At 54.0% G+C, this 25,446-nt stretch overlaps 1 protein-coding gene across 3 annotated transcripts in view; it reads right to left on the bottom strand.

Moving 5' to 3' along the window:
* Positions 1-17,324, bottom strand: part of EDA (ectodysplasin A) — a 57,473-nt gene extending 40,149 nt beyond the window's left edge. For all 3 annotated transcript variants that reach the window (XM_015278334.4, XM_015278335.4, XM_015278336.4), the window contains exon 1: positions 16,987-17,324. In XM_015278334.4, coding sequence (XP_015133820.2) covers positions 16,987-17,265 — 279 coding nt within the window. In that variant the 5' untranslated portion in view covers positions 17,266-17,324. The remainder of the gene's footprint in view (positions 1-16,986) is intronic.
* Between the last annotated feature and the right edge of the window lie 8,122 nt (positions 17,325-25,446).

Raw genomic sequence — 25,446 nt, 5'->3', positions numbered from 1 at the left:
ACGGCTCTTTGCTGTTGGTTTCACCCAACACCCAGGAAAAGAAACAGATATTCAGGAATATCACCATTTTAAAGCTACCAAATTGCCATGGAGGCGGAGCAGCCACAGAGCTTTATCAGTGCCATGATTCCCATCCTAACCACCCACGAGCATAAACCTCACCTTTCCGTCCTTGTAGAGCACCGGGAATAAACCCACTGCCAACCCCATCCCTGCAGCAACACCACGCAGCAGGCTTTGAACACACACTGCCCGCTCACAGCCACAGAGCCACCGAGTCCTTCAGGATGGAGAAGTCACCTCCAACCCCACCCAGCCCACAGTGCCCATCACTGCATCCCTCAGTGCCACATCCCTGCAGCACAGCTGGTGACCCCACTGCTCCCCAGGCAGCTGGCGCTGATGTCTGATCGCTCTTTGGAGCAGGAATTGCTCCTATCACCCAACCTGGCAGTATTTCCCCGTGGCTGCAAATCCTCCTCCCAAAGCAAACCCTCTGTGCAACTCAACCCCTCAAAGGACTCCAAGACAACTCCATGCTCACACGCTTCAATTTTCTATTGAATTTGGACTACCACAAGGACTGCCAGACAGCCCCAAAGCAGCACACACAGCATGACCAAAAGACCACCTTCCTGCGTTATGAGTTTTGCCCACCATGTAAATCAGGGCACAGATGGGTTGGTTGGATGACTCCATTTGCAGACTAACAAGTGGAAGCCCTGGGTCCAAACCCACCTCTGCCACGTGTTTTCTTCATCCCATCCCTCAACCTGAGCACAGAGCGCTCCGTAAATCTAATTGGAGCTCATCACTTTCTTGCCAAAGGAGAGAAGCGAACCAAGGGTTTATATCCTATTGCTTGCAATGCCTGTAAATTTAATTTCTATCTGTACTTTTGTTTAAACATTTTACAGCGTTAATTACAACAAGCGATGCAAATTAGTTTTCCAGCGTAATAAAAAACCTGTTGTGACGGGCAATAAATAGCTCTGAGCCATCAGCTCTTTGGGATGCTCAGAAGTGCGTGCTCTGACTCACAGGTTCAGATCAGAATCCTCGCCCCGGGGGCAGAGCTCACAATTCCATCTGTGAGTGCTCTGACGCAGAGCTCCGCATTCTTTCCAAAGGAAGATCCTGGAGCAAAGCAAGGTCTGAAGTGGCAGAAATGAGAGCTGAGCACCAAAACATCTGAGCGTGGTTGGGCTTCAGCTGAGCTGTCGCAGATGGGTACCTGCGACCACCAAAACGCTGAGCTCAGTGCAAATAAATGATCTATTTGTTCCAGTGATGGGCATCCTCCAAGCCACACAGCCCCCATCTCCTTTCTCAGGGGGTGACAAACAGCACCTAAGGGACAAGCTCAGCATCTCGGTGGCCACATGGCTGCGTGCTGCATCCCACCCTGACTGCCCACCAGGCTCCGGATGCTATGTGGGATGCATGGGATCCTCCCTTGTGATCCAAAAGCAAGAGGAAGCTCAGCTGCCAGCACACTTACATGTAGCCTAACATCCCACTGACACACGTCCAGGGAAGGCTGATGGCTTCCAGCAAGGTGCAGGTGATGGCTGCGCTCATCTGCTGACACGTGTCCTCCTGCCCAAGGCCACCACACCTCACACAAGGGCTCCTCCCGTCCCACTCTGTAGAATGGGATCAGCCCCAGTCCTCCCAGCACAGCCCATGGAATGGGGCAACGCAGCCTCAGCCTGAGGACAGTCCCTTGGTTGTGGGTTGCTCCCCCAGCAGATGAACATGGGGACATTCCATTGGCTTGATTACAAGCCCCTGGCACAGCGTCAGGCACGTGGGGCTTCTCCATACCTACATCAGCTACTGACAGATGGGGGTAGAGCTTCCCCAACCTTAATGCAATCCTCCGGTCCCACAGAGCTACTGCAGAAAGGATGCCCATCCACATCACATCAGGATCCAACACCAAAAGTGAAGCTGAATTTGCAGCTAACAACAAAGAGTCCTGACCAGATTCTTGGGGTATATACAGTAATTAGAACATGCAAGAAAGAGGAACGACCTGACCTGGAGGAGAGACCTCAAGGGAAATCAATGTTCACAAGTGAAGTGGCACAGAGAAGAGCAGAGTTTGGCACTGGGGAGGGCTGAAGAAGGCAGGACACAAACCAAGCGATGCCTCCATCTCATGGTTCTGGAAACATAAGTCTCATTCATTCTTCCTGGAAAAGTATGGGCAATGGGAGAGAGAGCTGGCAGGTTTGTGCTATTAGAAGAGAACGGCACAACACAGTCGAGAAGGAATTTTCCATTCAGAATTAATTTGTTTTCATTAACACCCAATTCCATCGCTCACTATTAGAAGAAAAGCTCTTTTGTTAAAACTTGTAGGGGCTGAAAAGACCAATGAAAACGCTCCTCCCAGTAACAGTGTATTCGCGACTTGAGATTTCCCACAGAAATAAGTAACATCAGGCTTTGTGCTGCTGGTACTTCCATGGTTAGAAAGTAGGAAAGGCACTTGGAAGCACAGCTTGGTCTCTTTCCTCCACAAATAGCTGCGTTCTTTCGGCTTCATGGCCTCATGCATTTCATCTCCTGCTCTGTGCCCCAAGCAAAGTGGTGAAGGCCAACTCTGCAAGGTTGGGCAGGAAGGTCTGAGAAACAAACAGAAGTTCAGCATGGGAATTCCAGACACCTCAGGGAAAGCTGCAGCCGGGCAGGACACGGGTCTACACCAATGGGCTCCTTCTGTAACCGGGGACAGCAACCAGCATGTAAAATGATGAGCATCACCCAGCTGTGGTGTAGGAGGCAAGAAATGAAGCAGAGCAAAACCACCTTGGAAATGAACAGAAAGACTCTGCTTCCCTACAAGGAAGGCTCCAAGAAGCAAAATAAAACAGAAAAGCTGGGATAGCCCAAAAGATAAAGGAGTAAATGCCACTCATCAGGATGAGCCGTTCTGTGTTGCAGTTTATCTTCAGGTTTGATGGAAAACTCCGGGAAACCCAGAATTAATTCCACGTATTTGCTCCTGATGAAGACGTTTCAGGAAGCAGGGCATTTCAGAGGGTACGGTTGTGCAGAACTGAAGAACAGGGCGCTATAGCACCACAGAGAGCCCCAGGCATGGTATGGCCACCAGCTTGGCCACTTCCAGGAGCCGTGAGGTTCACTGCTCTCATAGGAGAAACCAGCAAATGCTATGAACAGAGCTGCCACCGGTCACTCTGTGCCCATCTCAGCCACGGCAATGCAGCAGGACCCCAATGGCTCTGCACAGGGATGAGGTGCTGATCCCCACAGCCATCCCGTGACGCTTTGCCACTGGGACACGACACAGAAGGAGGGCGCTCTCCCCCCCAGCAGTGTTGCTGAGCAAACCCAGCGACATATATGAAATATTTCCTGGAGCTGCCGCACAGACACAAAGCTTTGCTGGAGAATGTTTCCACATCACCCACAGCTACACACACCAGCACAGCCTGCGGTCGCCTGGAGCCCAATGCGAGCAGCCATGGGGCTGAGTACAGCATGGGGAGGGGGCCCAGCCCACCCCCACCTGCCCTGCACAGCCCGAGCTGCTCTTTGTTAGCTTTTATTGCTTACTTCTTTACTATGCTTAAAGTCGTATGCTGTTCCAAAGTTGCCCCGTTTCATGTCATTGTTTGTTGCTGTGTTTGAAAGTTGGCACATATTTGTTCAATTAAAGATTTATTTGCGCTATTTGTTGAATAAAGATTATTCTTGCTAAAAGCTAAATAAAGTTTCATAAAAACTCACACATCCCCATAAACAAAATACAATGTCCCTTCCAAAAAATGGTTGCACAAAACATTTCAAAATCACTCCGTTCATTATACAATAAATCCACACACAAAATAACAAGCCCTTGCCAGAATACATCATAAAACCTCATTACAACACTTTCAGACCCGAGCTTCAAAGCGGGGACACAAAGCCTCCCTGAACCCCTTGGCCTCGGCAGCTGCCAACTTAACAGCTCCGCAGGGCATCCCGGGAGCCCCCGCACCCATGGGTGAGGGCTGGGGGACAGATGGGCACCGCGGGATCCCCACCTCCGCCTCGGGCACCACGCGGCTGCACCACAGGGATGCTCTCCCGGGGATCAAGCATCAAATGAAAGCACTCCCAAACCATGGCAACGACAGAAGGCAAGCAGTGCTTCCAAAAGCATCAGGAGGAGTCAGCACAATTGCCACACGGGCCCCGAAAGCACAGCTCCAGTCCTCATTAAAGCAGCAGCCACCAGATTGCAGCAGCCACGGTGCGCGCAGGGAGCAGCACATGGATAGTCAGGTTGGTGGCGGTTGGAGCTTGGCTGGGTTTTGGTGAACCATTAAGGGAAAAAAACAAGACAAAGTATTTTAAATGTGCGATGGGTTTGAGGGCAAAAAGCTGGGCTGTGATGCATCAAGGAAAGCCCAGCCATGCAGAGGTATTATCTGTGCCCTTCCGGGCCCGCTGGCACCCTGTGGTGCCTCCTGCAGAGCAAAGCGAGGCACCCACCTGGGGCAGCCCACAGCCAGCAGCCCTGCACAGGGCATCCCTACCCACTGCATGCATAGCAACAGGGGTATTTCCCACCCTGATGCCTCATGTGCCCCGATCACACCCAGTTCAACCCAAATCTGAACGGTGTGGAGGGGTTTTCCTGGATTTAGTGCCATAAGGGCACAGTGCTTCCTCAAAAGGCGAGCACCATGCAAGAGCTGTACAGATGCACTTCCCTGCGTGCCTCTGAGCAACAGCTGTCCATGTGCATTCCAGTATTTGCTCAAGAGGAGCAGAGAGAAGCCTTCAGCAAATATCAGGCTGGGATGGAAGGTGGGATGGAGCATGGCAGCCGAGGGCAGTGCTGCTGTGTGCCATGGCTGAACAGGGGAAATGCAACACCACCAGGAAAACCCTGCTGGGAAGCGTGGGGCTGTGGGATGGCCTTCCAAGAAACAGGGAAGCTGAGCTGCCCGTGCTGCCCAAACATCAAAGTGGCAACTAAAGAAAAAGCAAGGATGCAGTGATGCCCTTCTGCCAACACAGGTGCACGCATCCCACACCACCAGCACGAGTCCTTGTGCTGACCAGGGGTTGCTCCCAGTGCTCCCAAGGGACAAACAGGGCCAGGTGACAAAGCACAGAGCCCGGTCACTCACATTCGGGAGCAGAGATTTGCCCTCCAGATGTGCCATTTCATGCACCGAGCACAGCAAGTGGGATGAACTCATCGTGGTTTCCCAACCCCAGCTCTGCAAGCTACTGGCAATGCAAATTATAAGCGGTTATGCAAATAAAACCGGACCCAGGCAAGAGAAACACGCCGACTCCCAGAGCTCCATCTGCATCCCAGCACGGATCTCAATGAACTTTAAAATGCTTATTGTCACCACAATGGGCAATATTATATTCGAGTTTGGATCTGTTCCTTCAGAGCATCAGCTCCCATTTGTAGATATTTTTAGATTTTCCTATCCCACTCCTCATTATGAAACGCTGAGCTGCAGATTGATTTATTTCTTAAAAGCAAGTTGCTGTTTTCCCAATAACAGATTTAACAAATTTGTTCCACCTGTTCGGTTATGCTTCCAATGTCTTTTTTGTGGTTTCATTGAAGTTTTTTTTTAATCCAAACCTCAAAGACTCCAAACCCGGCATTAAAAGACGAGCTCAGCATCAGCACCACCACCACTCGCGACTCAAACGCTGCTCCAAATTACTGCAAGCTTTCATTTGTAAGTCGATACAGACAGCGAGATTATTAAGCTTAATGGCTGCGGGCACCAACACGTGCTCTGCTGAGGACGTTCTCCTACTGTAATGCCCACCTCTGCTGCACTGCTCCGCATCACCCCACCTAACCCCAGCATTCCAGTAGGGGATCCCAATGTATTTAGCCCTTCATGTGATAACCAGACCCCAACTGGACGCTCATTAACTATCATGTTTAATAAACAACCCCCCCAAATAATTAATTTTAATTAAAGTTCTAATGCGGAGTATTCTCTGCTATCAGACATTGCTGCAGGAAAGAGCTTTCGAAAGGCACAAAGTAACAAGAAACGGCACAAAGTAACAAGAAACGGCACAAAATTAGAAGGGGATTTGAGCCCTCAATGGTACAACACTCAGGACCCACTGTGACTGCAGATGGGAAGCAACACATCTGCTGTGCCAGCTGCATGGCCCCGTCCTGTAGAACACTTCCAGAACCAGCACAGGGCTGAGGCTCCTGCAGCACAGAGGGAAGATACTCAGCATCATCAGAGCAGCTTTAATTGCCATCAGCAGCTCTGCTTGGAGGGATGGGTACCATCCAACTGCAAGTCCCTCTCATGGGGCTGTGCTTCCAGGAGTCATCAGCCCATGCAGCTCTGGGCTCTGAAGCCAGGGTGGTGTGGGCCAGCCCAGCAGCGCATGGGATTTGTGCAGGGCACAGCAGCCACCTGGCCTTGGTGTGGGTCAATGCACTCCGAGTTTACACCTCAGGTTCCTCCCAGATGCCCACAGGACGTATTCTTGCTCCCAAACCACCACAGTGGATTGGCTGGTTTGATTCTAAGTTGCTGGTTTGGGCCAATTCAGTCACTGGAGCACTAAAAACAGAGCTCTGTCATTTGATAAGGGCAGAACAGTCCATTAAGCAGTTCATTCCCTTAAAGAATAACCCATCCATGTGTAACACTAATTCATAAAGCACCATTTAAAAATGACCACAGAAGAAACCTAGGCTTAGGTCTTAAGAGGAGGAGGGAGGAAAAAGAAATAATCGACATTCCTGTGTAGTTTAAGCACTGACAAAACCATTTGTAAGACTTCAAAAATCATTTCCAGCAAGTATTCTACACTTGTTCTTTCTTAGCATGGAACTGGGCAACAGCAAATGATCACCGAGGGGATCCTCACAGCATGCAGCACACACAGCAATAGGCTTCCAGCCAGCCAGCAGGAAGGCTTAAAGCAATCAGCTCTACATATCTGACTTACATACAGTAATACCTGAGGCTCCGAATGAGCACAGCAATGCTCCAGAGGCCAAACCCAGGAGCACTGTGCTCCTCCAACACCAACCTCTGCAGCCCAGCACTGCAGCTTCCATTAAGCCCATGGTGGGGTTGGCGCAGCCTGAGGGTAAGCAGCACTGGTGGCTGTGAATCCAAATGGATGCTGTCCCACCAGGGTGTAGGAGAATCCAGGCAGTGTGAGAGGGAGATGCTGCTGCAGACACACAATGTGCACTTCCTTTCATCCCACAGTGGAAGGAAGAGATGCTCGCCCTGCTGGCTGACAGCCATACAGCTCATACATCCTCAGGAGGATGCTGGAAGGTGCACTGCTGCCCATTGTGTCATGTTGAGCCCCTCATCAGCAAAGCCCAGCTGTGCTGGCCTCCTGCAGAGGCAGCAGTCTGCATTAACTGTATGAACAGGCACCTCTCCCTTTGCACAGACAACAGCCCTGCAGGGCACAAGCCCTCGCGTAGCTGAGGAGCACTCAACCCAACCCAACCAGCTGCCTGTTATCTCTGATGCAGTACAATATGATGTACATAGAACTACAAATGAACATCATGACAGAGCATCCATCCATCCTGCAGCTTAGCTTTGGGAGACCTCAGGCAGGCAGGGATCTCCAGCAAGATGCCCTCACCTCCACTGCCAACCCTTAAATGAGGTCTGGAAGAGGTGGATCCTGGCTCCATCCCTTCCATCACTCAGCTACACTGCATGCACCTGAGCTCCCCTGGGCTCCCACCAGGTGCTCCATCACCACTTCAAGCCATGAATCTGCTACACCTCTGCACTCTGCTCTTCCTCACTGTGCCTTCCCTGAAGTACAGCAATAACTCCAACTGAGTCTGGGGAATGCAACGTGTACTTCTGGTGAAGATGTCATATCCAAACACTGAATGCTAACAGCATCATTTGCACCCCAGCTAGAAGAAAGGCACATATGCAACCCTAAGGTAACATCTTCCACTGCAAAGCACTTGTGCCTATAATCACAGCTGGAGAACCACGCTTCTTGGGCTCCTCTTTGTACAATAATCCTCCAAGTCCATTCATAGAAACACGTGGTGCTGCACACAGCAGTGCTACCTCAGCATCCTGGGTGTACTTTGGACCAACTTCAACACCAGCAGAGCTCTCGATCACAAAAGATTATGTTGAAAAGGGGAACAGCTGGGTCAGAATTAGTGCTGCTGCTTCATAGTCTGAAAGATTAACGCTGACTTTGCATGGGATGGTGCCCCCATTTCTCACAAAGGCAGTTCTGCTTCATTCCACAAGCAAGCTTGGCTTTTTTTTCCCCTCCATATGAACCATCTAAGCACACTTGGCCTCATTTTAATTAACAACTAAGTGCCAAGGAGTCAAACAAAGAGCAAAGCAATTTGTTATCTCCAGGCATCTGCTCACAAAACCTGCAACGTTTTCTGCTGCTGCTGTTCTTGGGATTTGGGGTTTTGGAGAAAGCACAGCTAATGATAACAAGATTGCTAGGTAAGTATGTCAACCTCTCCTTTCAGTCGTAGCCCCGGGGCGTGATTTCTGTTCACGGCAAAACAATCTGTGCTGTTTGCCAGGTTTGATGGAGCAGACGGATCCAGCAGGAGATACCCGTTGTTGCTCTTGCAGACCAAGAGCAGGGACGTTTAACCATTGAGCCCCCGGCTCAGAGGAGTCAATGGGAGGCGGTGCAGCCACGCTGGGCTGAGAGCTGAGCGACCACACACCTTCCGTGAGCACCCCCAGCAGCCACCACTATCAAAGCGAGCACCTCAGGCACCACCACACCGCCTTCTGAAGGGCAGACTGGCAGGAAGGAGCTGACAGCTCTTTGCTGTATCCAGCCTAATTCTCCTTGGCAAATCCAGCCTGTTGTGAGAAGTGTGCGCCAGACACTGTGATCAGCAGAGCCCAGCCCGCAGGAGCAACGCTTTGTATTTAACACTTGAAGACCTCAACTTCCGAGATCTCATCCCACCGCTCCATACCGGCAAGCGTGAAGGCAGCACATCTGGATCTGACTAAGGCTCTTGATGCAGTGCCTATAAATTGTCCAAGCTCCGCAGCCGCACATCAGAGTGCTAACAACGGCTGTGCAGTACACATTTGTTTGAAGTTGGAGCCTGCTTTTATTACAGGCGTGCTGCTTTCGGCTTCAGAGCCGCTCACGGGCTGCTGCTCCCTGCTACGTGACTCTGACAGCAGCTGCGGCATTTGGAGATAGCGTGAGGCTGAGGGAGCAGAGCGCGGCACCCTGTGATGGGCACCTGACCCGGGGGCATCTGGCAGCCTGCGCCAGGATGCTGAGCAGCCAGCCTTAGTGCACGAGGCACCCGATCTTGGAGCACCCTGCACAGCTCAGCGTCAGCCTTGGTGCTGGTGCAGATGCTGATGGGTAAGGGACGGGGCAGAGCTGCTCCATACCTCTCAAACCTGGCACCCAGACGTGCCCTGAGCTCACCAGGAGCCCACACAGCACCGCCCAGTAGTGCTGCTGGCAGCAGGAGGGTTGGTGCTTCCCACTGCCTGCTGTCCCACCAGACCTAAAGCCAAGCATGGATGAGCAGGACTGGTGCTGAGTCCCCGAGGCCCTCACTGCCCAACTGCTGAAGGCTTCACAGGGCACCGTCTTTCAATGCCTCCTAAGTGCTTTTATCTGCAAGAGCCATTGTCCATATACCTTAAGCACGCTGTAATCAGACTATCATAAAGCTGGTACCACCGGCAGCGTCACTGCAAAGCCCCCTGGCTACCAGCATGGGGAGTTTGGTTCAGATTTCATTTTGGTTTGGGGGATTTTTTTATATTTTTATATTTTTGTTTGTCTCCGCTTATTTGCCTTTGCTTTTCCTTCTTTTCTCAATTGAGATATCGCAGCAGTCACTACAACATGATGCAATCTGTCTGCAAGAACGGGCTCAGACTTAAGCAGCACCCTTAACAATGACAGACTGCTGCAACACTGCAGAGCTTCCCTGCACGCCCGCGCTGACTCCTAGTGGCTCCAGGAGCACCCAGGGGCCCTGAAATGCAGCGTGTGCCACAACCAGCTCCTGCCCCGCTGCACCCTCCCTTCCAGCTGCAGCTGAGTACAGCTGTCACCCACTTGCAGCATTGGGCAGCACTGTCATGCCATGCAGCACTCGTTTCTATGGCTGGCTTCCCTGCAGTTCCTGTGTTCAGATGTTGCCTTTCCTTACACAGCACCTGAGAGTTAATTCTCCTGCTTTGGTCTGAATGAGCTCCTTTGCACCCAACCAGCCCACCTTTCATTTCATTACTGAACACAGCCATTTTCCCTCATAAAGACTGAGTCAGCACTCAGGGTGTAGGAAACAAATGCTACTGAAAACACAGAGAAATGGCCCCATGGCTGCCTGTGTGCTCTGCTGGGTCACAAGGAAGTCACCATCAGCCACACATGCTGCTGCTGGGACCGGTCCCACTGCAGGGATCTGTGCACAACTTCCAGCAGCAGCAGAGACAGCGCAGCCATGGAAGAACAGAGCTGCAAGCAATGCAGACTCAGAACATAACATCATAGGTTTGTGACCCAAAGATGACCAACCAGCCATGACGGAGTGTAATGCTATAATGTAATGGAAAGTACAGCAGTTATAGCAGGGTGGCACAATCCTAGGCTGCAGCAAATGAGAACAAGCCTAAATGGACACAGAAACGAAGGAAGAAAAAACACTTACCTTTGGAAGGGCTCAGGTAGGCAGGGATCTCCAGCAGATACCCTTACATCCACTGCCAACCCTTAAATGAAGGCTGGGAAGGGGTGGATCCTGGCTCCATCCCTTCCATCACTCAGCTGCATTGCATGCACCTGAGCTCCCCTGGGTTGCCTTGCCTTCCCACCAGGTGCTCCATCACTGCTCCAGGCTGTGACTGAGCATTTCTGCCACACGTGGTACTGATAAGGAGATACAGCACTCACTGACAGATGAGGACAGACACCTCTATGCTTCATCTGTTGCCTGCAGATGAGAAAGGCTCCTCCACACCTCCAGCCCAACTGCCAGGGCAGCGGAGCATGCAGTCCTGATGTCCCCTCCACAGCCATTGCTCAGAGGCAGCACTGGATGAATTGAGTTCATTACCACTAAAAAGGCACTAACAGCTGCACTTAGAAACTATTTTCCCTGTGTGTTTCCACCGTGCTGCCTCCACACACCACACCAATGGCAAACCTGCAATTCACATTCTAGTCTCATTCTTCTGCCTTTGTGGGAAGGAAGGAGAGTTAAGGCTTTCCAGACAGAAACAACCCTTCCTAACTCTGGTAACCCCAGGTTCCCAAATCCTCCTGTCCAGGTGGAAGGAGGCAGTGGGTCAAATGCACTGACAGCCAGAATCCTAAATCAGCAGTAAAAGAAATATCTTTATAAATGTCAACTGTGTATTCATCTCAGTGTCACAGCGAGGTAGAGCAGCATTAGCTCAAGGAATCAGCTGTAAAGGATTTACCCTGTTCTCCTGTCCCACGGGAAACTGAGGAAACCCCAAAGCTGATGCATGAGGTGGAAGTAAACTGCTCCACAACTGTTCCCTGGGTCAGAAGCACAGAACACCCTGAGCTGGGAGGGACCCACCAGCAGCACCCTGTGTTGGGTTAACAGCCCTGAGCTCAGCCCTGGCACTACCAGGGCTTCCTTTATGTGATCCCCCTCCCCAGCACCATAGCCCAAAATCAGGGGCTGAGCAGGCAGGGATGCCCCACTGGGCCTTTCCCCGATCTCTGGAGGTGTGTTTGACTTTGAGCCACGGCTTAAGCAACAATCCCACTGTCTCCATCCCTTGTTATGTGCCTCCGGAGAGATTTAAGGCACAGAGGTGAATGAATGGCAGGGCTGGGATGAATGGACGCTGAACAAAGGCTGCAGCAGGCATGGATGGGGACCAGCACCCATTGCCCGGGGCACATGTGGTATTTAATGCTGTTTGACTGATGGGCTGAGGCTTTGGGAGCTACTGGCACAGTGTGCCTATTGGGAAGGGGGTAGGAACAGCAAAGGGAACTTGCAAGCTGACATTTGCTATCACTTCTGTGGCTCGGTCTATCATCATAATTGCCTGGATTTAACCCAAATCAGGGCCACGTCTTCTGCACCCTTCCCATACCACAGAGCACCTGGTACTGGCCGCTGCTAAGCACCAAAGTGCTGCAAGGCCACACTGCTGCAGAGCCACACACATCACAGCATGCAGTGCCCACCACAGCAAAGCCATGCAAGGCACCGCTGCACCCCACAAAGCCATCAGCACCCTGCAGTGCCCACAATGCCACGCAATGCAATGCCTGTGGTGACATCACACCAAGCAATGCCTGTTGTTGCAAAGCCATGCAACACCACTGCAAAGCCATTGACACCGTGCAACGCACCCTGCTGCAAAGCCATGCAACAGAATGTCACCTCATGGCAATGCCATGCAACGCCATTCAGCACACCCTGCTGCAAAGCCATGCAACGCCAAGGCAAAGCCATGCACCATCAAAGACATGCCACACAATGCAACATACACTGCTGCGAGGGCATGCAACACAACACTGCTCTGCGCAATGCCCACTGCTGCAAAGCTATGCAGCATCATGCCTCCTGCACAGGTGAGCTCCTCACACTGAGCTCTTCTGCCCAAGCAGAAGGCATGAGGGGCACAGAACCTGGCTTTGCACAGAACCCCCTGGTACACAAAGACAGGAGGCACCGCACAGGGCCACATCCCTTGCAGACCCACACATCACTTCCAGGTGCTGCTCCACTCCTCCCATGGCACGAGCCGTTGCTGAGGAAGTGCAGAGCAACCCCAGAAGGAGGAGCTGCAGTCGAGGTGCAGCCTGAGCCGGGGATGCGGGCACTTGCCATTTGGAATGCATTAGAGCACTGGCATTTCATCAATACAATCTTGCATATTTAGTACTTTGCACTTACAACAGAATTTTATTTGGCCTTATGGAAAGAGCTCATTTTAATATGCACACATCTGCTAGTAATTATTTGTTATAGTAGCGCTCGGGCCCAACTGGCATCAGCACCATCAGCACACAAAAACAGTTCGTTTCCCCAAGAGTTTAACAAGAGAGCACTTACAACTGCAGCATGTAAAGTCTAGGCAGGAGATTTATTTTCCTGACCTATAAAGACAGTTAACTATTTTAAAATTGCATCCAAACCCCGCTGCAATTTGTATTTGTGCACAATGAGCTCCGACAGATCCCGGTGCTGAGACGCACTCAGCACTGATGCACTGCACAGAGCCCACTCACTGCTTTGCACTCACACGCAGGTCACCTTCTGCAGCCAGAAACCTCCAGAAATAACATCCTCTTAGAGTGTTGAAAGACATTAAAACACCAAGTCATTAACATATAATAAGGCAGGATTGGGAGCTTTGCATGCTCTGAACTTCTCCGGGTTTGGCTTCGAGTCAAGAAAAATATATGGGATTAGTATGAGAGCAAAATTAGGATGGCGTGCAGCTTAATTAGCACTACAAGATACTACATGCGTATGGAGGAGCAGAAATGATTTATAGTACCATGCAGTAAGAAAAAAAAACACATTAAGAGGTTAAAATCCCATCGGACTGATGGAGCACTTGGCACTGTGACCCCTCCCATGCTCACACGCTTTCTGCACCCCTGGTGCAAGGGCCAATGAGCAACCCACCTAAAGCACAGCCCTCTGCGCAACCCATCAGGAGCAGGGGGAGATCAGGGCACTGCAAAAGCCCTCTCAGATCCCCAGCCCACCCCACCGTGCCCATCCTCACATCCCTCAGTGCCACATCCCCACAGTTCTGGGACACCCCCGGGATGGTGACCCCGCTGCTCCCTGTGCAGCCGTGCTGTTCACCGCTCTTTCTGAGAAGAAATTGTTCCTACCACCCCACTTGAGATGGAACCAAAGCAGCACTGCTGATCCCTACAGATGAATTGGGTTATTCCTGCCCTCCCGCAGCCCTCCCCCAATGCTGTGCACTATCTGCTCTTTAAAGAAATGGAGCGCATGGATCGGCGCCAGACTTTGCACAGAATATCCCTAGGCTTAGGAGCACAAATATGTTTCCTATTTGATATCTCTTTATGAGCCCCCCAGGCACACGGCCCCAAAGACCAACACAGCCTCAGCAATGCTGAGCACTGCACAGCGGAGCCCCTGTTTGGATGACAAAGCACAGCATGAGGGATGGCACCGTGGAGATACCCCCAGCAGGACACGTCCCATGGCCATGGCTCAGCTCTCTGTGCACCCATCACACTGTGGGGACGGGGGGTTGGGGTGCATCAGAGAAGGAGCTTTTTTGCTTTTGGGGGATGCTTCATAGGCAGTTTAATGGCAGTTGGGTCATCAGCTGCAGCCAACCAACTGCTTGAGGAATAAACCCTTCTGTGTACAGGCTCTTACTTTGAGGGCACTCATAGGCCCTGTGGCTCTGCAATCAGTAAGGGGGGGCCCAAATATGCTCGAGTTGTGTGCTGAACTCAACCCTGCGTGCACCCTGTGCTTACAGCAGCACACACTGCTCACGGGCACCATCCTGGCCACACACTGCCCACGCCTCGCCTGGTGTGCTGATCTTCAACCACCAGCAGCAGCACAGCACTGCTTGCCCCAAACTGATGACGTTACTGAGAGCAGCAGATTGCAGGCGGGCAGCGCACAGAGACAGTGCTGCACCCCCTGACTCCCATTCTCAGCCACTGCGAGGTGCTGGGAGGCACAGCACCAACTCAGGGGTGCACTGAGCACTGGAGCAAATATAAAGCCTCAGTCGAGTCCCTAACAAGGAATGGGCTGGGGCCTGCTGCCTGCTAGGAGCAATGCTCACAGTAGGTGTTTCCCTCCATTAAGGTAGCCCTCCCACCTGCTGAGCCCAGATGAGGATGCTCATCTCCATCAGAGGACCTCCAGCCTTCCTGCCCCACCACGCTGCACCCTCCCCATTGCAGCCCACATGTGCCATCCCGCAGTCAGAACATCGTGTTGGATGCTCCGTGCTGGGAGGCCACTGCAATACTCTAACAGCACAGCAGTAACTTTCTGACAACAGAGCACAGTCTGGGTTAGGCACAAACTGCTTCAATCCCCGCTGCCCACCCTGTGCCACAGCGCCAGCACCCAGGGGAGTGCCCAGTGCTAAGGAGAGCACTGCCAGGGCTGCATCCGCCCCACGCGGTGCTCCCCAGCACCACCAACCGCCCAAACGCAGCCAATTAACGCGGCGTTAACAAACTTTTAACCCAGAGGCCAAACTGCTGACGCAACGCCCCGCAGCTTCTGGGACAAAGATGTGAAGCACAATGCCTCAACCTCTGCCATGAAAAATTGCCCTTGTATCCTAAATTAGTTACATATTTGAATACCCTGTAAGATAGGGAAGCAGAGCGCTATCGGGCTGCCAAATCTCGCTCCTGTCATGAGGTCATGGCTGGCACAGAGCCCAGCGCAGCTCCTGCCAAAATCCCAGCGCTGACCATCGTGGCCGCCCTCCTCCTCCGTGGGTCAGCGGGGAGAAAAGACAACAAAGGGGTCAGCGAGGGGAAGGGCTTCCCATAGCCTCTGTCACCACTCTGATACAGCACAGAGACCGAGGGGGGGTCCCAGGCTGCAGCCCTGCAGTGTCACCGCCACAGCCCCGAGCTGTGCCGAGTGCCGAGAGCTGCTGCCTCGGGCCACATCTGCGCGCAGGGAGGCTGCAGGGCCGGGAGCTGCCGGGAGCACATGGAGGAGCTGTACGCTGTCATTAACTCCTTAGGGCAGGCTGTTTGCAAACACCTTGTTTCACTGCGGCCATCCGGAAATGGATGTATTAATGAAACGCTGCAGCATTGAGGGTTGGGTGGGTTTTTTTTTGTTGTTTTTTTTTTTTCAGTGAAGGCAGTGAGAAAGAGCAGCGAAATGCTCCAGATGAGACGAGCTGCATGCTGTCAGAGCGCGGTGCGGTGCCAGCAGCTCCCTGCCCATCGTGCCAAGCCTGCTGCTCATGGGAGCAGGGAACTTTCTCTTGCAACCAACCGCTGCAGGACGGCCAAAAAGCCCCGACCAGACACACGGCAGCCCGAGGACCGACCCCCAGACCCATCTCTGGCACACGGCAGTTATGCAGAGCAGCGTTTAGGTCTCAGCACGAATTCAGAGACAGAGTATCTCAGGCTGCAACTTACGCACGCCTCAGCTGTGCGCCGTGCTATTCCGTGACCCGGCGCTCTGCAGCCCGAGCACATTTCACGTGACAACACACAGACGGAGCTCCGGCCATGTGCAGCCACAGGGCAATCCCAAACTCAACCACAACACCGAGCTGCTCCTTCCCTTCACTCTGACACCGTTTAAACACGCAGGGCAGGGGGATGCCCGGATAATCCGGCTTCCCCCAGTCCAATTTCTGCTTACGCTTCGTGATCAGAAGCCGCAGAACCCAAACAGCGCCGGGAGCAGCATCCAGAGGCCGTGCAGGAGGACGAGACTCCAAACCCACGGGTTTTTCCCAGCTGTTCCCGTGCGGTTCCCCCGCACTGACGGCCCTCGGCACCCGCAGCCCCCCCCCAACCTCTCGCGCATCCCGCAGGCTCAGAAAGGCCCTTCGGGCGCCAGCGGGACAACGGGGCGGGGAGATCCCCCACCGGCAAACCACGCCGGGGGGAAAAGCGAACCCCGCAACCGCCGCGGGCGCAGCAGACGGGCGGTGCGGGGCTCCCCTCGCGTGCGCCGCAGCGCCGATTCCGAGCGCAGAGCGCAGCGCGGAGCGGGCAGCACCCGCGGTGCCTCCGTCCGCAGCGCCGGGCCGCGCCGCCCGCAGCAGGTGTAGCGCAGCGCGGTGCGTCCCCGCCCGCCGCGGGGCCCCGCGGACGGCCTAGCAGAACGCGGGGCGACCGGCGACGAAGCCCGGGGACGGCGCGAGCTCCGGGAGAGGCGCTCCGGGCGAGGCGCTCCGGGCTCCCCCCGCCCCGCGGCGCTGCCCGGCCCGCACCCACCTGCTGCCGCCGTTCGCCGCTCTCCGCGGGGCGCTGCGGGCGGACGGCGGGCGGAGCTCCGGGAGCGGCGGCCGCCGCCGTTCCGTCGCGTCTCGGCGGGGCCGCGGGTTGAGGGCCGCGGTCGCGGCGGAGCTCGGAGCGCAGCTCCAGGTAGCAGCCGAGGGTGAGGACGTGCAGAGCCAGCGAGAGGGCGAAGAAGCCGAGGAACAGGCGCCAGCTCCCGGCGCCGGCACAGGAGCAGCCGCCGCGGGCCGCCTCCCCCCTGTGCTCCGCACCCATGGCCGCGGGACGGAGCGGCGGCGGCTCCGCTACTGCTCCATGCTCAGCCGGGGAGCGACGGGGCGCCGGGGGCAGAGCGGCCGGGGCCGCCCCACCGCCACGCCAGGGGGCGGGGAACGGAGCGGGGCGGGGACTGCGGGCGGCACCGAGCGGGGAGGGGGCGGGGAATGGGCGGGGGGGCGGGGAGGGGGGTGGGAGATGTGGGCCGAGGGGGGAGCGGGGAGGGAAGGGGAAAGGAGAATGGGAAGGGAAATGGGGAAAGGGGAAAATGGAAGGGAAGGGGAAAGGGAAATAGGGAAAGGAAATGGAAAGGGGATAGGGAAATGGGGAAGGGAAAAAGGTAGGGAAGAGAAGGGGAAAAGGGAAATGGGATAGGGAAGGGAAATGGGATAGGGAAAGGGAAAAAAAGGAAAAGAAAAGGGGAAAGGGAAAAGGAAAGGGAGAGGGAAGGGAATGAGAAAGGGAGGAGAAATGGTAAGGGGAAAAAGGAAGGAGATGTAAGGAGATGTGGAAGGGAAATTGGAAAGGGAAAGGGAAGGAAAAGGGAAAGGGAAAATAGTAAGAGAAAAGGGAAGAGAAGGGAAATGGGAAGCGAGAAAGGAAGAGGGAAAGGAAAAAGGGAAGGGAGAAGAGGGAAGAAATGGAAGGGAAGGGAGTAGTGGAATGAAATGGTATAGTGTAGAATGGATTGGAATATTAAATAATGGAACAGAATAGAGTGGGATGGAATAGAACAGAGCAGTTCATTTGGAAGGGTCCTACAAGGATTACCAAGCAGCAATTCAGAGCTAACCAGAAGTGTATAACCGGGGCCATTATGCAAATGCCTCTTGGGCACTGACAGCAAAAGTAGATGAGGCAGAGGTGTGGGGTTTGGGAGGGAAGGCTTTGAGAAAGCAAACCTGAGCAGGGGGCTCGGGGGGAGGGGGAGGGTCGATGTGCCTGGGAACGCAGGGCTGGGGGATCTGCCAGCTGCTCGCAGGGATTAGCACAGGGGCACATCTGCAGAACATCCCAAGGCAGAAGCAAGATAGAAAGAATAGCATGAGATCAGCTCGGTCATCTCGGAGACAATGAGGAACACGCACAGAAAGTATAAATCAGCGCCCTTCCTGATGGAGAAGAATAGCACAGGGGTGTGGGGACACAGCTGCAGGGAGTGGGGCTGTGGCAGCGGGCAGTGGAAGGAGCAGCAGGGAAGGGATGGGGGACAGAGGTGTCACCAACAGCAAAGGGCAAGCGGAGGCTTGGAGGTGCCGCTGAGTGTGACTGGGCAGGGACAGCAGGTGGAGGGGCCCTGTGGGCGAGGAGCTGAAGCAGACAGAAGGTTTGGGGCGATTCTAACAAGAAATGGAATTTTTTGAAAATTGGCGTTTCGGGGAACTGCTAACATCAGCAACAGGTGAGATAAGGAGAAAGGAAGTAAGCACGGCCCTCTGGGCCACATCCCCATGGTTCTGGGACACCTCTGCGGCGGTGACCCCACCTCTCCGTGGGCAGCTGTGCCAATGCACCACTGCTCCTTGGGAGAAGAAATTTCTCCCAATACTCAACCTGAAAAGAGAGCAGAGTTGGGAAATGGCACCGTGAGCACTTCTGCCAATGGCAGTGTTTTGTCCGAGTCCTTGGGGGGTGTCTGGGAATTGGTGGGATGAAGCATTAGCAGTGGTCTTAGCAAATCAGAGAGGGGCCCAAAGCAAAACGGAGTGCCAGCAGAAATCCGCTGTGACACCGAATGGGACAACCCTGAGTCCCTGTGGCACTGGAGGGGGGGGGGGTAGGGGGGAGCTGTGGGACCCCCAGTGCAGCAGCAGCAGGAGGCTGCCCCCCACAGAGCAGGGCAGGGGGACATGAGGCTCTGAGAATGCCTTGCAAGCACTGGGATGGACATGGGGAGCACGGGGGGTCTCCAGCACTCCGTATTTCATAGGCTGGGGCCATAAGGAACACAGTTTGTGCTGCCTGTGGGGAGCAGGATGAACTAGATGACCTCTTTGTACTCCTTCCTAGACTTATTTTTCTGCAATAGGGATTATTATTATTATTATTTTGCCTTTAAGTTCTGTGTCATGGTCATGGAATTATATGAGAGTCTCTGTTTCCATTTAAGAGAGCAATGTTTCCCTAATATTTGTATAGAAAAACTGGAAGCATTAACCAGCACCAACCCTGACAGCTCCAGAGCAAAAAGCAAATAAAAGCCGACGGACCCTCTTAGTACACAGCACTGCAATTATTTTGGGGACATCTGTAATTATTTGCACACCCAGGGCTGGTCCTGTTTTTCAAGATGGAGACCCAAATTATTTACAAACATTGACTTCCTCAGGCTGGCATCGCCTGGCTCTGTTTTCAAGGCTAATTCAAGCTCCTTTTAGGATGAATTTTAGAGGTGAAGTGATTCCCTACACATTTTGTACCCGTGTTCTTAGGGCCTGCTGATGGGTCTCCATCCATCCACGAGCCATCCAGAAGAGCTGAGTTGGCTGTCTCCATTGGGCTCTCCCTGCGACACCAAATCCTCTGAATGAAGCACCAAGGAGCTCTTCCTCCCAAATCCCACCCGTTAATGAGAAATCCCATCCGCCGACGTAGTGAATGTGCCACCCCAGAGCCGAGAGGGGCCCTCACGCATTGACCGCTGCAGGGAGCAGTCCTTAATCAGAAAGCAGCCTTACTGCACAAGGAGGAGGTCCCCCCGCCTGGATTTCGCCTCTCTATCTGCTGGAATCGATCGGGCCCAGCTGCCCCTGCTTTGTTTCCCTTTGAACAACAGGGAGGAATCCGGGGGAAAAGGGGACATCCCAGAAATAAGGGCGCTGTTCCTTGCAGTCCGTGTACCCCAGGGGACGGCGGGGGGCTGAGGAGGGAGGGACACGGAGCCCATCTCTCTCACCCCGCGGGCTTCCCCTCCTGGCTCCCAATGTGCCATTGCTCCCAGCACTGCCATACCAGAGCTGCTGCGTCCCAGCAGAGCTCAGACAACAGCCGGGAGGAGGAACCTGCAGCAGATCATCGCTTCGGGTCTCCTTTCTTTGGCAAAGCCCTCAGCACAACAGGGGCACCAGAGGGGCAGCGCCAGCGCTTTGCATATTTGGGAGATTAAGTGAATCTCTTCGAGGCACGCTGCAAGTAAGTTTTGAGCCCATTTCCCATTTACGTTTTGGCACCAGCTGTTGTATCTGCTGCGGCAGCAGAGTGGATTTTAACATGCGTGACCTAAAAGCTTTGGAATTCATGACTTTCCTTTGAGGAAAACTCCACTAAACTGCAGGAAAGCCATCTCCTCTGCTCACACAGTGATGTGAGCAGCCTTAATAGAACGCAGCCTCCTGGATCCTGAGATCACAGCGTGCAGGGAGGTGTCCTCAGATGTGTCCGTAAGCCCGTAGGACAAAGCATCCTGACTTCCTGAAAGCCTCCATCCGTTGCTGCAGCCACAGCGATTTGTCAGGGCTGATGTTTCTCGTGTTAGCTGCTTTATTTAAGGCTGTACTCCCCGTCACTGCGGGCTCTGATTGTGCTGTGACAGAGGCCGTGCCCATCTGCAGGGTCTGAGCAGCGCATCTGCATGGGGAGAGCGGCCGTGGGGATTCATTCCTTCTTTCCACCGAATTCTGCCATTTACCTCTGCAGCTGCAGAGCTGCCCACTCCTTTCCTCAAGCCTCCAGTCCCCCCCGCCGGGCTGGTGGTCACTGCAGAGCAGTGCAAAGCGGAGCCCTGGGGCTGCCATGGGTGGGATGTGCACGGCAGAGCGGAGCAGAGCGCAGTGATGGTGATGGTGCAGCACCTGCTGCAATTCCAGCCTGAGCCGTCTGCTGTGCCACGTGCTGAGTGTCACTTAAGGGCTCATTTTGCACCGTGAGATGTGGGGAAAGGAAAAGCAAGAACGACTATTCTTTACGCACAGCGTTTCTAAGCTGCACAAGTAATTATCAACATGCAAATATCGACATGCAGATAACAACAACAACAAAAGAGTCAGGTCTGCTTGAGCCAAAAAGCAAACCAGTGCATGGACTGGTGGTGCTTATTTCCACACCCTTCCCCTCACCCTCCTGCCTTCCAAGGTCTCCCAGCAGAGCTCTCCTTCCCTTCCCACACACCTGGCTTTGCATTAGGATGAGAGCCCGGCCGGAGCCGCACTCCCATCTCAAAGCACACGGGGAGGAGGTTTGGCTGCAGGACGCTCCGTTCAGCCTAAACACGGCTCCTTCTGGACAGGGCGACTGGGACGTTGCTCTCGTTTCTGTCGTATGTTTACTTATATGTTATTTGGTGATAATGAAAAGCAAATGTTCGGAATCTATTCAGTTCTTCAACTTTTATAGACTCATTGTCTTTACTTTTTCAACTGTGCAGCCGTCTCTCAGCCTCCCCCTCCCTCGGCCGCACGGAACTGCAGCCGGTGACCAACGTCAGCTGTTCTCTTACTCATCCTGGCTGCAGCAGTGATATTCCACTCTGTGTTATACAACGCCTGCTGCTCACCCCCAGCCCTGGGCTCCCGACCGCGGGATGCTGGTGAGTATCGGCCTCGAGGGCCGGCGTTGGGATCCAGTTTTGGGAATGGAGGCGATAGGATCTTTGCCTGGAGGGGTGTAGGTCTGCGCTGTGTGCAAGGCACGCTTTGAGGAGCCCACAGCCTGCTCTGCTCCTTGCTCAGCCCCCAGCAGCCCATGTGAGGGCAGCTCAGCACGCAGCTCTGTGCCCAGATGAAGGGCTGAGGGATGGATGGGCGCTCCCTCCTCTGCCACTGCCACAGCTCTGTTCTGGTTGCAGGGAAGCCACCTCTCAGCCTCTGGGACGGAGGCCCCCAGGTGCACCTTTACCCCTGCAAAGCAGAGCAGCTCCCTCCAAGCAGGATCTCCCCGCACACGGCAGTCAGGCTGGGCTCACACCGTGCTTTCCTCTGCAAATGGTTTTGGTCATTTGATGTCTGTCTCTGTTAACACACGGCACAGGTTACCTCTTTGGAGGAACGATCCCCATTAAGTTATTCCCCACACAGTGTGGCCTCCAAAGGCACAGAAGGGCTGAAGCACACACGAACACCACAGGGTGAAGGGTTCCCAGGGCGCTTCCAGGACACGTCCTGGTGCACCACCCCACAGCTGAAGGCTGGAAGCAAGGTCACAGCCTGGGGGCCTCTGTGCACCGAGCACGGTGCTGCAGCCTTACTTCTGGATGAGATGAGATGAACCTCAGCAAAGCAGCTGACCTCAGGCACAGCACTGCCCAAGGAGCCGCTGGGAGCTGGGATAACTCCGGCTCTGAGACATCTCAGCGTGATGACCCAAAGCATGGCCTTTGCAGAGGGCCAATCCCAGCTATTGCTGTCCCAGCCATAGGGCGCACACACAGAGCTGCCTTCTGCTCACCCTGTGGTCACACTCCGGGCCCCGGGCTGAGGGACCCCCCGAGGGCAGAGGCTCCTGGCTGAGCCCAGGCACGGCGATTTGCAGCCTCAGGACCCGCAACGTGTGACAGCAATCACCCAGGGACGGAAAGCCGGAACGCTTGTTCTTAGAGGTGTCCCAACAGCCACAGATTTATGCGAGGAGAAAGATCACAGGGCTCAGACGTAATATCCCGTGGTAACACGGCCCTAAAGCAGCAATTTCCTCTTCAGACTCCGCTTTGGATCAGGGTTTGATGAGGGACACTTGGGCGGCTGGTGGGGGATTTGGAAGGAGGCGGCGGCCGTTCGTTACGGCACGCAGCGCTCACAATTAAGCCGCTCATTACCGAGGCACGTTTCGAGCAGCCAACAGATAGCGCTGTAATGAGAGCCATTCGTCTCCGCCTCCGGCCGCAGCTCCCTGTTCCCAGCGTTGGGGAGCGCTGTGCCGGAGCAGCCAACACAAACATGTGTGTTTCATCTCGGAATAAAACCAAACGATTGAAAAAAAGAGCAAACCATGTAATTTTTGTAATGAGTAATTCATTTGTGATTTTAAATGAAATGCTTTTGGACGCAGAGGCCGGCAGCTCGGGATCAGTTGGATGAAGACATCTGCTTCGCTTCAAGGAGATCTGAAGAGGTAAAACTTGACAGCTCTTTGTTTAAGTCTTTGCTATCTCCTCTGTATATCTAAATTACGGTTATTGATATACAATGTTGACGTTTTTGTAATACTTTCAAGTCCCATAACCTTCTGTTTCAAATTCACAGTCTTCTACCACTTAGGCTATTATTACTTTTACCAGTCCCAGGGGGGCACTCCGGCCTCTTTGGTACAAATTAGAAGGGCTTTTATGAAAAAAAAATTTAAAAAAACCCTAGGGTTTCTATAAAGAGGTTCTCGTTGGCTTCCCGGCTGCACCACGGCCAGTGCCAACGCAGTAACAGCTCTGCACGTGGGCTCACCCCAAGCACAGCTCCTGGGTCTGGCGCTGCCACCAGGCTTGTTCCACATAAGGAACAGCAGCCGTTCCCCCCAGGAGGAAAGAAAAGCCGAATGCTGACAGGCTGATGGATGCCAACATGTCAGGGGAGGGGGGTGGCAGCAGAGCGCTCCTCCCTGCTCGTGGCGGGTCTACCTGCAGCCTCCCCATGGAGAGAGGCAGGAGCAGGGAGGATGGAGCACCAATGTGTTTTGCAAGGAGAGATGCCCCTGGGATGGGAGCATCACTTCATACTGATACATGAAGTAGAGCACTGGGGGCAGAGGAGGCGGGGTGTAAGTGGGTGATGTCCCTGGCATGACACAAAGACACCTCTCCCATACGCAGTGTTGGCATACAGCAACTCCTGTTACTCTGTTCAGGCCCTGTTTGGCTGTTCACACTGAAGATGGTTTTGATGCGATTTGACATCCTTTAGATTTAGCAGGTCAGAGAGGCCCCGTGATCCTTGTTAGCACATCACCTTCCCCCCCTCAAAGGGAAGATCACCTCCTGCACACTTCTCCCTGCAGGATGCTGCCCCAGGGCAGTGTGAGGGATGGGTCACCCAGCACCGAGCATTGGGTACCCAGAGGCACGCGTGGCATCCCAGGCATGGCACAGCCACCGTTCCTCCAACACCACCAAGTTCACCTCCAGAACCTCAATCTGAGCTCTCACCTTCACCAGCTGAAGGCTCTCCATCACCCTCACCAGGAGTGAGCTTCTCAGCGTGCCAAAGCCTACATAGCAAGGAACAGCAGCTTGCTGAGGATCACAACAGGAGGCTGACCTTCCCTGGTTGGAGCTGTGCTGCAGAAGGGAAGACTCCTTCAGGCCCAAGAAAACAGAGTTAGTTCAGGTAAAGCTGAATTAAAGGCCTTCAGTGAGAACACCGATGTGATGGAGACATCCCTCAGTTACCGAAATCAAACGGGATGCTGTGTGCCACGTGCAGTGCCTGGGTGATGAGCTAAAGCAAAGGAGAGCCCAGGAAGGAAAAGCAGAGCAAAGCCCCATCTGGATCAGAGCATCTCACACGGATCCACCTACAGCCCGTCCAGGCAGCGCCTGCTCTGCTATGACAAAGGGGCTGCTAATGCAGAATAAATTGTGAGCTCTTACTTCACACAAGTTTTAGACAAAGAAGAGAACAAAGGAGTCCTCCAGGCAATAGTTGTGGGAAATTACAATCATTAATAATTTCTTCAGCTCCAGCTACAAGAGTTCCATTGGTCCTCTGAGGAGGCATCACACCAACTTCCCAGTCACAGAACCCATCGCTCAGCACAAGGTACCTGTTTGATCCCCCACAAAAACCAAGAGGAGATGAAAAGGAACCAAGGAAGGGCTCATCCCAGCAGCAGGGCGTGCTGCTCTGAGCATCGCTGGTACGCAGAGGGCCTGGAACTGCCACGGGCCCCCTACTCGGTGGAGAGCAACAAGGAGTGCAGGGAGCAATGGCTCACAGGCATCACTTCGGGATTCCCCATCTCACGTCCAAGCATCGGTGTTGATGACGGAGCCCGTGGTGACACACAGCCCCATTCTCACTGCCCTGAGTGGCCGTGCGCGCATAGAAGACAAAGCAGCTTCAGAAGGTCGGGAATGGCTCTGGAGTAGAGCTGTGAAGTTGGCATGATGATGCCCGTGCTTGAAGACCGCGCTGCTTTCTGTCGATGCTCCCTTTTGACGACGGGGAAGGCGGAGCCCCGCGCCCAGCCGTGACACGCACCGCGGTGCGCAGCCCGGCCCACGCAGGTGGCACCTACGGGCGGCGCCGTGCTGCCCCC

This window comes from Gallus gallus, chromosome 4, assembly GCF_016699485.2.
Source record: "Gallus gallus isolate bGalGal1 chromosome 4, bGalGal1.mat.broiler.GRCg7b, whole genome shotgun sequence".
Taxonomy (NCBI): domain Eukaryota; kingdom Metazoa; phylum Chordata; class Aves; order Galliformes; family Phasianidae; genus Gallus; species Gallus gallus.
The sequence above is the reverse complement of the archived record's forward strand: the minus strand, read 5'-3'. Positions and strand labels throughout refer to the sequence as shown.